The 14,652-nt window shown below is 41.9% G+C and overlaps 1 protein-coding gene across 6 annotated transcripts in view; it reads left to right on the top strand.

The window, feature by feature from the left end:
- The window catches only part of PLD1 (phospholipase D1), a 354,936-nt gene that overhangs the window by 230,821 nt on the left and 109,463 nt on the right, over positions 1-14,652 (top strand). For all 6 annotated transcript variants that reach the window (XM_053572730.1, XM_053572727.1, XM_053572729.1 and 3 more), the window contains 2 exons: positions 8,753-8,863; positions 10,969-11,057. In XM_053572730.1, the coding sequence (XP_053428705.1) occupies positions 8,753-8,863; positions 10,969-11,057 (200 nt within the window). The remainder of the gene's footprint in view (positions 1-8,752; positions 8,864-10,968; positions 11,058-14,652) is intronic.

The following is a 14,652-nucleotide window of genomic DNA, read 5'->3' as shown; positions in this document are numbered from 1 at the left end:
ACCAGCCAGAGATGCCTGGAGTCTTATCTCCCCGGACTCACGATGCCCAGATGCAAAGAAGCTGTTACTCGGCCGCCATCTTGCTCTCCCTCTCAAATGATCTTTTTTTTTTTTTTTCAAATTATTATTATTTTTTATTATTTATTTATTTTTTTATTAAATCATAGCTGTGTACATTAGTATGATCATGGGGCACCATATACTTGGTTCATAAACTGTTTGACACATTTTCTTTTTTTTTTTTCTATTTCTTTTTTTTCTTTTATTAAATCATGACTATATACAATGATATGATTATGGGGCATCATACACTCACTTCATAAACCATTTGACACATTTTTATCACAGTGGTTAACATAGCCTTTCCGGCGTTATCTCAGTTACAGTGCCAAAACATTTACATTCTACATTTACCAAGTTTCGCAAATACCCCTATAATATGCACCACAGGTGTGATCCCACCGATTCCCCTCCCTCTACCCACCCCCCCCTTTCCCACTTCTCCCTATTGTTAAGTTGTAGCTGGGTTATAGCTTTCATGTGAGAGTCCCAAATTAGTTTCATAGTAGGGCTGTGTACATTGGGTATTTTTTCTTCCATTCTTGGGATACATTACCAAGAAGAATATGTTCCAGCTCCATCCATGTAAACATGAAAGAGGTAAAGTCTCCATCTTTCTTTAAGGCTGCATAGTATTCCATGGTATACATATACCACAATTTATTAATCCATTCGTGGATCGATGGGCACTTGGGCTTTTTCCATGACTTAGCTATTATGAATTGGGCTGCAATAAACATTCTGGTACAAATATCTTTGTTATGTTGTGATTTTTGGTCTTCTGGGTATATGCCCAGCAGAGGAATTACAGGATTGAATGGCAGATCTATTTTTAGATCTCTGAGTGTTCTCCATATATCTTTCCAAAAGGAATGAATTAATTTGCATTCCCACCAGCAGTGCAGAAGTGTTCCCTTTTCTCCGCATCCACGCCAACATCTCTGGTCTTGAGATTTTGTGATATAGGCTAGTCTCATTGGAGTTAGATGATATCTCAAAGTAGTTTTGATTTGCATTTCTCTGATGATTAAAGATGATGAGCATTTTTTCATATGTCTGAAGGCCGTGCGCCTGTCTTCTTCAGAGAAGTTTCTCTTCAAATCCCTTGCCCAGCCTGCGATGGGATCCCTTGTTTTTTTCTTGCTGATGCGTTTGAGTTCTCTGTGGATTCTGGTTATTAAACCTTTGTCAGAGATATACCCTGCAAATATCTTCTCCCATTCTGAGGGCTGTCTGCTTGCTCTGCTTACTGTGTTCTTAGCTGTGCAGAAGCTTTTTAGTTTGATCAAGTCCCAGTAGTGTATTTTTGAAGCTGCTTCAATTGCCCGGGGGGTTCTCCTCATGAAATACTCACCCAGACCAATTTCTTCAAGGGTTTTCCCTGCATTCTCCTCTAGTATTTTTATAGTTTCATGTCTTAAGTTTAAATCTTTAATCCAATGAGAGTCTATCTTAGTTAATGGTGAAAGGTGTGGGTCCAATTTCAGTCTTCTGCAGGTTGCCAGCCAGTTCACCCAGCACCATTTGTTAAATAGGGAATCTTTTCCCCACTGAATGTTTTTAATTGGCTTGTCAAAAATCAAATAGCGGTAAGTAGCTGGATTCATCTCTTGGTTCTCTATTCTGTTCCAGATATCTACTTCTCTGTTTCTGTGCCAATACCATGCTGTTTTGATCACTGTCGATTTGTAGTAAAGTCTGAGGTCTGGTAGCGTGATTCCTCCTGTTTTGTTTTTATTTCTGAGTAATGTCTGGCTATTCGAGGTTTTTTCTGATTCCATATAAAACGAAGTAATGTTTTTTCAAGATCTTTAAAGTATGACAGTGGAGCTTTAATAGGGAGTGCGTTGAAATTATATATTGCTTTGGGTAGTATGGACATTTTGATAATGTTGATTCTTCCTAGCCATGAGCATGGTATGTTTTTCCATTTGTTAACATTTTCAGGTATTTCTTTTCTTAGAGTTTCATAGTTCTCTTTATAGAGATCTTTCACGTCTTTTGTTAGGTAAATTCCCAAATATTTCATCTTCTTTGACGCTACTGTGAATGGGATAGAGTCCTTAACTGCTTTTTCAATTTGACTGTTGTTGGTGTATATAAAGGCTACCGATTTATGAATGTTGATTTTGTAACCTGAGACACTGCTGTATTCCTTGATCACTTCTAGGAGTTTTGTAGTAGAGTCTCTAGTGTTTTCCAGATACACAATCATATCATCTGCGAAGAGCGAGAGTTTGATCTCTTCTGACCCTATATGGATACCCTTGATCGCCTTTTCTTCCCTAATTGCGGTGGCTAAAACTTCCATTACAATGTTGAAAAGCAATGGAGACAATGGGCAGCCTTGTCTGGTTCCTGATCTGAGTGGAAATGATTCCAATTTAACTCCATTCAATATGATATTGGCTGTGGGTTTGCTGTAGATAGCCTCTATCAGTTTAAGAAAAGTCCCTTCTAGACCAATTTTCTTGAGTGTTCTGATCATGAAGGGATGCTGGATATTATCAAAAGCTTTTTCTGCATCAATTGAGAGAATCATATGGTCTTTGTTTTTTAATTTGTTTATGTGCTGAATTACATTTATAGATTTACGTATATTGAACCAGCCTTGAGACCCTGGGATAAAACCAACTTGGTCATGATGTATAATTTGTTTGATGTGTTGCTGGATTCTGTTTGTTAGGATCTTGTTGAATATTTTTGCATCTATATTCATTAGTGATATTGGTCTATAATTTTCTTTTCTTGTTGGGTCTTTTCCTGGTTTGGGGATCAGGGTCATGTTTGCTTCATAGAACATGTTGGGTAGTCTACCTTCTTTTTCTACCTTTTGGAACAGGTTGAGTAATATAGGTACTAATTCCTCTTTAAAGGTTTGGTAGAATTCTGACGTGAAACCATCTGGTCCCGGGCTTTTCTTTTTAGGGAGGTTTTGTATAGTTGATGCTATTTCTGAACTTGATATGGGTCTGTTCAACATTTCCACTTGATTCTGGTTAAGTCTTGGAAGGTGGCATGCTTCCAAGTATCGGTCTATTTCCTTCAGATTTTCATATTTCTGAGAATAAAGTTTCTTGTAATATTCATTAAGGATTTTTTGGATTTCTGATGAGTCTGTGGTTATTTCGTCTTTGTTGTTTCTGATTGATGATATTAGGGATTTTACTCTTTTTTTCCTGATTAGGTTGGCCAGAGGTTTATCTATTTTATTGACCTTTTCAAAAAACCAGCTTTTTGATTTATTGATCTGTTGTATTATTCTTTTGTTTTCAATTTCATTTAATTCTGCTCTAATTTTGGTTATTTCTTTTCTTCTACTGGGTTTGGGGTTGGAATGTTCTTCCTTTTCCAGTTGCGTGAGATGTCCCATTAAGTTGTTAACTTCCTCTCTTTCCGTTCTCTTGAGGAAGGCTTGCAGTGCTATAAATTTCCCTCTTAGAACTGCCTTTGCAGTGTCCCAGAGGTTCTGATAGTTTGTGTCTTCATTGTCATTTTGTTCCAAAAAATTGGTGATTTCTTTCTTAATCTCATCTCTGACCCAGCTATCATTCAGCATAAGGTTATTTAACTTCCATGTTTTTGTATGGGTATGCAGATTCCTGTTGTTACTGAATTCAAGTTTTATTCCATGATGTTCTGAAAAGATGCATGGAATAATTTCTATTCCTTTAAATTTACTGAGGTTAGACTTGTGACCTAAAATGTGATCAATTTTGGAGTAAGTTCCGTGGGCTGATGAGAAGTATGTGTATTCAGTTTTGTTGGGATGAAACGTTCTGTACATGTCTGCTAAATCTAAATATTGGATGGTTAGGTTTAAATCTAAGATTTCTTTGCTCAGCTTCTTTCTGGAGGATCGATCCAACACTGCCAAGGGAGTGTTGAAATCTCCAATGATTATGGAGCTGGAGGAAATCAAGTTACTCATGTCTGTTAGAGTTTCTCTTATAAATTGAGGTGCATTCTGGTTGGGTGCATAGATATTAATAATTGAGATCTCGTCATATTGAGTATTACCCTTAACAAATATGAAGTCACCATTCTTGTCCTTCCTTACTTTTGATGGTTTAAAGCCTACTGTATCTGCAAATAAAATTGCAACACCTGCTTTTTTCTGATTACCATTTGCCTGAAATATGGATGACCATCCTTTCACCCTAATTCTGTATTTGTCTTCTAAGTTGAGATGTGACTCTTGTATGCAACAAATATCTGGCTTGAGTTTTTGTATCCAGTCAGCTAACCTATGCCTCTTTAGAGGACAGTTTAAGCCATTCACATTGATGGAGAGTATTGATAAGTCTGGTGGAATTTTGGGTGTCAAGTTTTTCAAAGGTCCAGTGGACATTTTTAATCCTTTCGCCAGTGTGGAAGTTGGAGTTTGATCCGAAGTTTCTGGGTGATTTTACTTTTGTGGTATAGGATTGGGTTGTTCATTGTGGAGGATAGGTCTGAGAACATCCTGAAGAGCTGGTTTACTTATGGCAAATTTTTTCAACATATGAATGTCATCGAAGTATTTAATTTCTCCATCATAGATGAAACTCAATTTAGCTGGATACAAGATCCTGGGTTGAAAGTTTTTTTGCTTTAGGAGATTAAAAGTTGATGACCAGCCTCTTCTTGCTTGAAAAGTTTCAGCAGAGAGATCTGCAGTTATACTAATATTCTTACCTTTGTACGTTATAGTTTTCTTTCGCCGGGTTGCTTTGAGAATCTTCTCTTTCATGTTAACTTTAGTGAAGCTAATTATGATATGTCTGGGAGATGGCTTATTGGGGTTGAATCGTGCTGGGGTTCTGAAGCTGTCTGCTATCTGAATTTCAGATTCTCTAGGCATGTCTGGAAAATTTTCTTTCATAATTTCATGTAGAAGGGCCTCTGTGCCCTTGGCAGCCACTTCATCGTTCTCCAGAATTCCTATAATGCTTACGTTGTTTTTTTTCGAATTATCTGAGAGTTCTCTGAGTGAGTGATCCGTTTTTGCTCTCCATTTCTCTTCCTCTTTGAGAGATTGGGAGCGTTCGAAGACTTTATCTTCAATGTCAGAAATCCTTTCTTCTGCTTGCTCCATTCTGTTACTGAGGGATTCTACTGTATTTTTCATATCTTTGAGGGCTGTAAGTTCTTGTTTCAGTGTGTCTAAGTCTTTGGTGGTTTTGTCTTTAAATTCGTTAAATTCTTGAGACAATTTTTGAATTTCTCCTCGAATTCTTAATTCCATTTTATTGATCTTGTCTGCAAACCAAATTCTGAATTCGACTTCTGACATCTCAGCCAGTTGTTTATGAATGGGATCTTCAATCACATCTGCCGTATCTTTTCTTGGGGGGGTTGATCTATTCTGGTTATTCATGTTACCAGAGTTTTTCCGCTGATTCCGCCCCATGGTTTACTCCCTTTGGTTTTTCCCCTGGGGTTTTATCGAGGGCCCGTACAGTGTTGTGGCCTGAGAAACTGGGGCCCTGTCTGGTGTGGTGGAGCAAAGTAGTTCTGTCTTGTTTTCAGCTGGTTTCTGTTCGGTCCTATTGCAACTTCTACTCTGGCTTGAAGTCTCAGCTGTGTGGAAAAATCAGCAATTAAGTCACCCCGCCTGCCCACCTCTGGCCCCAGTTGGAAAAGGAGAATCAAACCTTCCTACAATCGCACACCCAGGGCACCGCCTGAAAAGTCCTCAGTCTATTAGCCCAGTTCAAAAGGTCCGAATCAACTGTCTCAATCGGCACTTGTCTCGGGTGGAAGGGTTCAAGAGGTCTCTGGGAACTGGATCACAGGGGCCTGGTGACTCCTCTGACACAGTTCACCCCAGTGCAGCGTGGAGTCAGGAGGAGCCACCCAGCAAACAGAGCAGTCTAGGAAGGTTGACGTCTCCTTCCCCACTTTGCCCCTCCGTCGGACCCAGTCACTGGTATCTCTGCAGATGGCTAACCCAGTTGCCTGCAGTGAACAGACACTCCAGGGATTTGCACCTGCCTGAATCGCAAGGAAGTCTGCCAGGCCCCCGCAGACTGCCGCTATCTAGCAGGAGGAGATGGGGCCTGACATCTTTGAGTGTTTGATGCAGATGATGGGAAGGAGGTGTTCACTCAGGCTTAGCCCCGTCCCTGATGGATGCTGCTAACAGAACAGAACAGAACAGACAACTTTGTGAGGTTCTGTCTCTGTTCCTGTCGTCGCCTACAGAAGACGGGCTGTTTTGAGTTCAAACGTCTTTGCTGCTGGAGAATTGCATCTGAACACCTCTCTGGGTCGGCCCCGCCCTGGAGGCTTCCCGGGTTTGTGAGCCGCGTCACCCGGTGGCCTCCTCTGGTTGCCCAGGGAGACAGGGGGTGTGGCCTCAGAATATCCAGAAGTGAGCGTTCTGCCGTTAAAGAAAAAACGGCTGTTGATCTACCTCCAGGGAACTGCTGCTCTGGTGTGGGCACTCAGGCGACCCTTTTCTCCTCTGTCCCGCGCCCCAGAGTCAGCACTGAGCGGCCGCAGTTTGTGCTGGGTTGACACCCCTTAAGAGATCCCCCAAGAATCAGAACTCTTGGGGGATGGGCCCCCAGACCCCGATTGGGAGTGAGGGGGGGGAAGCTAGAGTTTCCTTCAGTTTTACGCAATACTACGGTCCGGGGAGGGCTCCTGCACTGCACCGCAGGGAAGTGCCGCCAAGGCTTGATTTCCCCTCAGCAGAGTGCCCTCTCCTTGCTCACATATCCCAGAGTCAGCGCTGACCTGACGCAGCTCAGGCACTGTGCTCTCCCCTCGAGAAATCACCCAAGGAGCCGAACTCCTGGGGGATAGGCCCTCAGACCCCGAGTGAGAGTAGGGGTTCTCAGCTCTCAGCGGGGAGGCCAGTCTTATTCAGTCTTGGGCCCGTATGCCCGGGGAGGGTTGGTGCACTGCACCGCAGGGAAGTGCCGCGAGGCGTGACTCCCCCTCAGCCGGGTGCCCTCTCCTCACTCGCGCGCCTCGGAGTCAATGCTGACCAGTCGCAACTCGGGGACTGTCCACTCCCCTTGAGAAATCACCCAAGGATTCGAACTCCTGGGGGATAGTCCCTCAGACCCCGAGTGACAGTAGGGGCTCTCAGCTCTCAGCGGGGAGGCTAGAGTCTTATTCAGTCTTGTGCCCCGGGAGGGTTGGTGCACTGCACCGCAGGGAAGTGCCGCGAGGCGTGACTCCCCCTCAGCCCGGTGCCCTCACCTCACTCACGCGCCTCAGGGTCAATGCTGACCAGTCGCAACTCGGGGACTGTCCACTCCCCTTGAGAAATCACCCAAGGATCCGAAGTCCTAGGGCACAGGCCTCCAGACCTCAGTGGGCGGGAGGGGTGCGCCTGGGATTCAGGGTTGCCGGCAAAGGATTCCCAAAGTTTTATTCAGCCCTATGTCCGGCAGGAGAACGCCACGGCACCCCAGTAGGGGAGGTAGGTCCAGTTTTTAGAAGGTCTCTCCCGTGGAGTGTAGTGGGAGGGCCTTTAATTTCTGCCCGCTTGTTCAATTTTGGGGCTCTTGAGCCGGTCTCATGGGAGAGGGGGACTCCCGTCCGCTTGGTGGTGGATTTTGTACCTTTTGTTTGCATCCTTGTGATCACAGCTTGCCTCAGCGGTGTTGATGTGCGTTCTTCAGCCTTCTCTCTTGGTGAGGCTCAAGTCCACCAGGATACTTACTAAATTCCTGTCCCTTAACTCTCCTTCTGGACGGGAGCCTTTGTTGAAAGCTGGCTTCAGTCCGCCATCTTGTCTCCCCCCCTGATCATTTTTAATTGCACTGTAATCCCAGCACTCTGGGAGGTTGAGATGGGAGGATCCCTTGAGTTCAGGCAAGAATAATCATATTATTGAGAGCTAGGATGACAATACTGCCTGGTCTGAACTGGGACCCTTTTGAGAGTGAAACATTGTGAGTGAACACACACACCAGCACACAGGCTGGGAGTGAACACACATACCCGCATGCAGGCTGGGAGTGAATACACGCACCAGCACACAGGCTGTGAGTGAACACGTGAACCCACACACAGGCTGGGAGTGAACACATGCACCAACACACAGGCTGGAAGTAAGCACACGCACCAGCGCACAGGCTGGGAATGAACACAGGCACCAGCACACAGGCTGTGAGTGAACACACGAACCCACACAGGGGCTGTGAGTGAACACGTGCACACCAGCACACAGGCTTGGAGTGAACACATGCACACCAGCACACAGGCTGTGAGTGAACACATGCACACCAGCGCACAGGCTGGGAGTGAATACACGCACCAGCACACAGGCTGGGAGTGAGCACACGCACCAGCACACAGGCATTCTGTGCAGTTGTGGGACCATCACAGGAAAGGACTATAAATGGTGCCCTACTCATAGCCATAGAAGTAGTACTTCTGAAATATTCTTTATACATACCACACCTCCTGGTTTCCAATTGTGAATGAAAATAATCCTTGTGGAAGAGGGTACGTTCAGGGTGTGATTTCCAGCTGAGCCACTTCCTCATGGACTATGCTGGGGACAAGCTCCTTTCCCACCTCTTCCTCACAGTGTTCTCCATACCCCCACTCTCCCTTGGCTCACACGTCACATTTAAGTCACTGTAATCATTCAGTTATTTCTAGAAAAAGGAGTGACTTTATCACATTAACATGTCTGGTGTCCTCTCCGTTGTCCCGGGTCTGCTCATCTCTGACCACTGCCTTATAGCTGCTGCGCTCTGCTGCAGACTGGTCTGCTGGCATAAAGTACCACGAGGAGTCCATCCACACTGCCTACGTTTACGTGATAGAGAACAGCAAGCACTACATCTACATTGAAGTAAGTCTGCTCTTATACGTTCTCATGACAAACTGTCTTCCCATAAATAGCACACAGAGACTGCAGGGTCCCAAGTTCAGGACCTGCTGTATTCACGAGCACATCCTGTGATATAGAGAGTGCTGTGGGAAGGCTGGTTCATTCGTACCACCCAGCACACACTTGACTTGTTCTGCACTGTTGTTAATTCAAGACTGCCATGGAAGTCTCCCAAATCCTAGCTATTAAATTGCAACTCTTTATAATATCATTAGCCCAATATGTATGCATGAGTTTTGGTCTGGCTTGGGTCAGAGGGTTTCAATGTGGGGTGTATTTCAGGGCAGCACACGTAGGATAAATTGCTTAAATAGAGACCCCTGGATGCCTCTGATTTGGGGATGGTGGAGTCAGGAGAGCACAGTGAAAAAACATGGAAAAGGAGCCCAGCACAGTGCACACACACCTGCAGTCACAACTGCTTGGGAGTGCAGCAGCTCAAGGCTGCAGTATGCTACAGTCGTATCACTGGACTCCAGCCTGTGCGACAGAGTGAGACCTCTCTTTCTTTCTCTTTCTTTCTTTCTTTCTTTCTTTCTTTCTTTCTTTCTTTCTTTCTTTCTTTCTTTCTTTCTTTCTTTCTTTCTTTCTTTCTTTCTTTCTTTCTTTCTTTCTTTCTTTCTTTCTTTCTTTCTTTCTTTCTTTCTTTCTTTCTTTCTTTTCTTTCTTTCTTTCTTTCTTTTCTTTCTTTCTTGCAATTTTTGTTCTGGGCTGGGTTTGAACCCACCACCTCTGGCATATGGGGCTGGCGACCTATTCCTTTGAGCCACAGGCACCACCCGAGACCTCTTTTTCTAAGTTAATCAATAAGTAAGTAGTAAATGAAGAACCTGGAACAGGAAGAATGTGAGAACATTAAAGGCAGATACCACCTTCTTTAATCCTGTGTGAACTAGTGTTCATTATAAAGCTTTTTCAGAGTTCATGTTCAGAGTACATAAGAAAATCTGGAGACACTGAGTTTAGTTTTGAAACTTAAATTACACTTCAAAGTAAAATAAAAATAGTTCAGAGCACTTGGAAAACCCTGAGAAAATAAAAGTCACAATAATGGAAATAATAAATCAGAGCACTTATCCTTTCTTTAGTCTTTTCTTTCCCATTGAATTTTTTAAAAATGTATGGGAGAGAAGGGCTAGCTAGGGAAGACCATTCTAGCCCTATGTCCCTTCCCCCAAGTCCTGGCCTTCTCCCGCTCTGTGCAGTGACAAGTCATTACAGGCAAGCAGAGAAGAATTGGAGCCCTATTTATTTCATGGGCCTGGAGAGAGAAGGCTAATTAAAAATGTTAGCAGGCCCAATGCAATTGTGGTACACCAGATTGGAGCATGCAATAGACACCAGACACTGGTAAAAAAATTAGTGAACTCTGCACGAAGTCAGGAGTTTAGTAATACCATTAGTATTATTTGACAGTTATACCATAGTAATTTAAGATATTAAGGCAGCTCCTGCATTACCAGAATCATTTTGCTTCATAACTTTCTGGAGGCATTAAGATCAACTTCTTAATGTGACGATAATATTAAGTGAGGTCAGTCATGCCACGTAAGTACATGTGCTTGTGGTCGGGGAGTTGTCAGACATTCCTGTAGCTGGTGTAAGTGGGCATCATTCAAGCATTCCGTCTATTCTTCCAGAAAAGGAGGGTGGAGAAAATTAGACCAGGCTTCTGCCATCAACCCTGTTGAAAAAGAGAACTTCACTTGAGATGGAATATTTGCAGTTACAGAAATTTCAATCACAGGATTTATACAATGTGTGAATCTGAACAAACCTAATTTCCCTGTTGAATATGCTAAAAATGTCATCGCACAAGGAATTCCCATGGTGAGATAACAGTGTAGCCTTCCACTCTACTAAGATGTTGTAAGTGATACGATCTAGAAATGTGTGAGACCCAGAGTGAGATATAACTGCTTTCATTCTGGCATTTATTTTCCTGATGTGATTTCAGTAATCAGAACATTTGCTGTGTGAAACATTTTTTTTAAAAAACTGAATATTATTTTTTGCATGTAATACTTAGATAAGACTTACATGATCATACTGTCTATTTCTCATAGAACCAGTTTTTTATAAGCTGTGCTGATGACAAAACTGTGTTCAACAAGGTTGGCGATGCCATTGCCCAGAGGATCCTGAAGGCTCACAGGTAGGAGGCCCTTGGTCAGGAGCTGCTACTGGGTGCTCCTGTACTACGAGGACTTCTGAAAGCCCACTTTATTTTTCTTTCTTTTTTTTAATCAGGTCATAGCTGTGTACATTAATGCAACCATGGGTACAATGTGCTGGTTTTATATACAATTTGAAATATTTTCATCAAACTGGTTAACATAGTCTTCATGGCACTTTCTTGGTTATTCTACACCTAGTAAGTTTCACATGTACCCTTGTAAGATGCACCATATGTGTGGTCCCACCAATTACACTCCCTCCACCCATCCTCACCCCCCCTCCCCTCCCTCTCCCCTTTACCCTTCTTCTTGGGTGAAAGCCCACTTTTAAAGTGCTGCTATTTCCCAGCAGACTTGAACTTGGTTCAGTGAGCAGTATGTTACTGATTACTTTTTTTTTTTTTCCTTTTGTGGTTTTCGGCCAGGGCTGGGTTTGAACCTACCACCTCCGGCATATGGGACCGGCGCCCTACTCCTTGAGCCACAGGTGCCGCCCCACTGATTACTTTAATCTGAGTCAGCTGATAAAAACTTTTGAGTCCCTTTTTGAGGGCATTTGAATTCTTCCAGGGCACAATTATTTTTTCCTGGCCAGTTGCTTTCTCATGCATGAGGTTTATGATTTGATTTATTTAATGGCAGACAGTGAACTGTGTTTACTTAAAATTCAAAGCAAACTGACATAATATTTTTTCTATTGGTTATATTTATTTTTTATTTTTTTTCCTTTTATTAAGTCATATACACATAGATCATGAATATATTTATGCATATGTAGGGTACAATGTGTTGATTTTTTTAATACAATTTGGAGTGCTTACGTAGAACTAATTAATATAGCTTTTGCCTCATTTACTTGATTATTGTGTTAAGACATTTATGTTATATACTTGATAGATTTGACTTGTACCCTTGCAATATGCTCCATAGGTGTGGTCCCACCATTTACCCTCCCTCTATCAACCCTCTACCTCACCCCTCCCTTCCCACTCCATTTTTCTCCTTCATCCTGGGCTATAGTTGTGCTCTATTTTACATAAAAAAATGTGAGTAAATATAAATTGGTTTCATAAAAGTACTGAGTACATTGCATACTTTTTCCTCCATTCTTGAGATACTTTACTAAGAAGAATATGTTCCAGTTCCATCCATGTAAACATAAAAGAGGTAAAGTCTCCATCTTTTTTAAGGCTGCATAGTATTCCATGGTATACATATACCACAATTTATTAATCCATTCATGGGTCAAATTTAAATTCTTGTCACCATCTGTCTTATTTCTTCAGCTTTTGGGATTATTTCTTTAACAAGAGTTTTATTGAGGTAAAATTCACATACTATAAATCCCCTCATTTAAACTATGCAATTCAATGTTTTTTTGTTGTTTTTTTTTTTTTAGTATATTCATAGAGTTGCACAACTATCACCTAAATAATTTTCTATTTATTTCCATCACCCTAGAAGGAAACCCAGTTAGCTTTCATTACCCATTCTCTCCTTTCTTTGGCCCCAGGAAACCACTACTCTACTTCCTTTTTCTATAGATTCTCCTAGTGTGGCTGTTTCACATGAATGAAATCATGCCGTGGTCTTCAGGACCAACTTCTTTCACTCAACTCAGCATAACTCTCTCAAGGCTCATTTGTGTTATGGTGTGTGTCAATATTTCTTTTCTTTTTATTACAGCTGCCTTTTCATTACTCCAGCATTATGAAGATTTATGCCATTTGCTTCAAAGAATTTTATAGTTTTAGTTCTCATACTTAGGCCTTTGATACATTTTGTTACTTTTGCAAATGGTTTGAGTTAGGGGTCTGACTCCATTCTTTTGCATATGGATATAGAGTTGTCCCAATGCCTTTTATCTAAAAGACTATAATTTCCCCCAATGAATTGCTTGAGACTATTTCTTTTTAAGACTATAAAAGTAGCAAGATACACAAAGAAACAAAACCATTATATTTTATTATTTTAAGTCATTAAACATATGGATTAATGCACATAAGTATTTGTGAATTAAAACATTTTTTGACCTCCATTGTCTTGTGGTATTTTTGTATCTTACTTTCACATGTGGGGATTTTTAGACTTTAAGCATTTTATGACAGCAATTATCAGCATTTTATATGATTCATAGTTTATATCTATATTATCTTACTAAATCTTCAGAACTACTCTTGATATAGGTCAAGTAGTTGTTTTTATTGTTGTTGCGGTCCTCATTTTTAGAATTTCAAACTGAGATTTAAGAGGTCATGTGACTTGTTTAAGCCAGTAACAGAAACAGGCAAAAATAGCTTTGAGCCCAGGTCTTTGGATCTTCAACCCAATGTCTCCCCTCACACCATGTAATTCCAGTTAACTGATGGTTAGAATTAGAGATTCATTCTAACTATTCCCAGACTGAGGTTGGTGTGTCAGGGATGTGCAGCTCCCTTCCTCCACCAGCCAGGCATTGTGTGTACAAGCTGACCCCAAGGGAGTGGGCAGTGAGTGGTGGGCAGCCACATGGTCTGCAGCTGAGGGATGGCTGTCCTACCCTGTGGGGAGGGGCGCTAGCCACACACCATACCACCCATCATACTCTGCAGTGTGGACAGTGGATCTCACACCCTTCACTACATGCCAAAATCACTGCCAGACCTTTACAAAATCACAGAAACCTTGACTCAGCTCCCGGCTTACTGGCTTATAATTTCCTGGGTGGGGCCCAGGAACCTGTATTTTATATTGTTCCAAAAGTGACTCTAGGACATAGCTAAGATTGCTTAGGCCTCACCTAGAATGGCCTAGATGGCCATAAATATTAATGGCTGTCTGTGATTTTACAAGTGACCAATATCTTTTGTCTTCTATCTTTTTTTATTTCAAAATACATGTACTGAGGGTGAACACATTTCTGTTACCTTGTATAATGCTGAAGTTAGGGCACCCTGGGTGCTCATTACAAGAATAGTGTTCATTGAACCCAATACTCAGTTTTTACCCCTGAATTCTCTCCTATCATACCCCTTTCTTGGTTTCCAATGCCCTTTACATCTCTTTGTGCCCATATGTGCCAGTCCTTTAGCTTCCATTTATTCATGAGAACATATGCTATTTTCCCATTTCTGAGATATAGTTCACTTAGAATAAGTGAAGTTCCATCCAAGTTTCTGCCAAAGACATCATTCTATTCCTTTTTATTGGCTGAGTATAATCCATGTTATATATACCCCACACTTTATCCACTCATGAATCCAGCACTTATGTTGATCCCACATCTTTGCAATTGTGACTTGTGTTGCAATAAACATTCAAGAGCAGGTGTCCTTTTTATAAAATGACTTCTTTACCATTGAGTAGATACTCAGTAGTAGGCTTGCTGGATCAAATGGTAAGTCTACATACATTTATTTCTTTGAGGAGTCTCCATACTCTTTTTCATAGGGGTCGTACTAATTTGCTTTCCCAACAACAGTGTATAAACAAGCCACTTTATCTGCATCTATGCCAGCATCTACTTTTATTTTTTTTGACTTTTTAATAATGGTCATTCTGGTAGGGGTAAGTTGGTAGGTTTCTCACTGTGGT

Source organism: Nycticebus coucang, chromosome 20 (assembly GCF_027406575.1).
Source record: "Nycticebus coucang isolate mNycCou1 chromosome 20, mNycCou1.pri, whole genome shotgun sequence".
NCBI lineage: Eukaryota > Metazoa > Chordata > Mammalia > Primates > Lorisidae > Nycticebus > Nycticebus coucang.
Note: the sequence above shows the minus strand (reverse complement) of the source record. Positions and strands in the feature narration are given on the sequence as shown.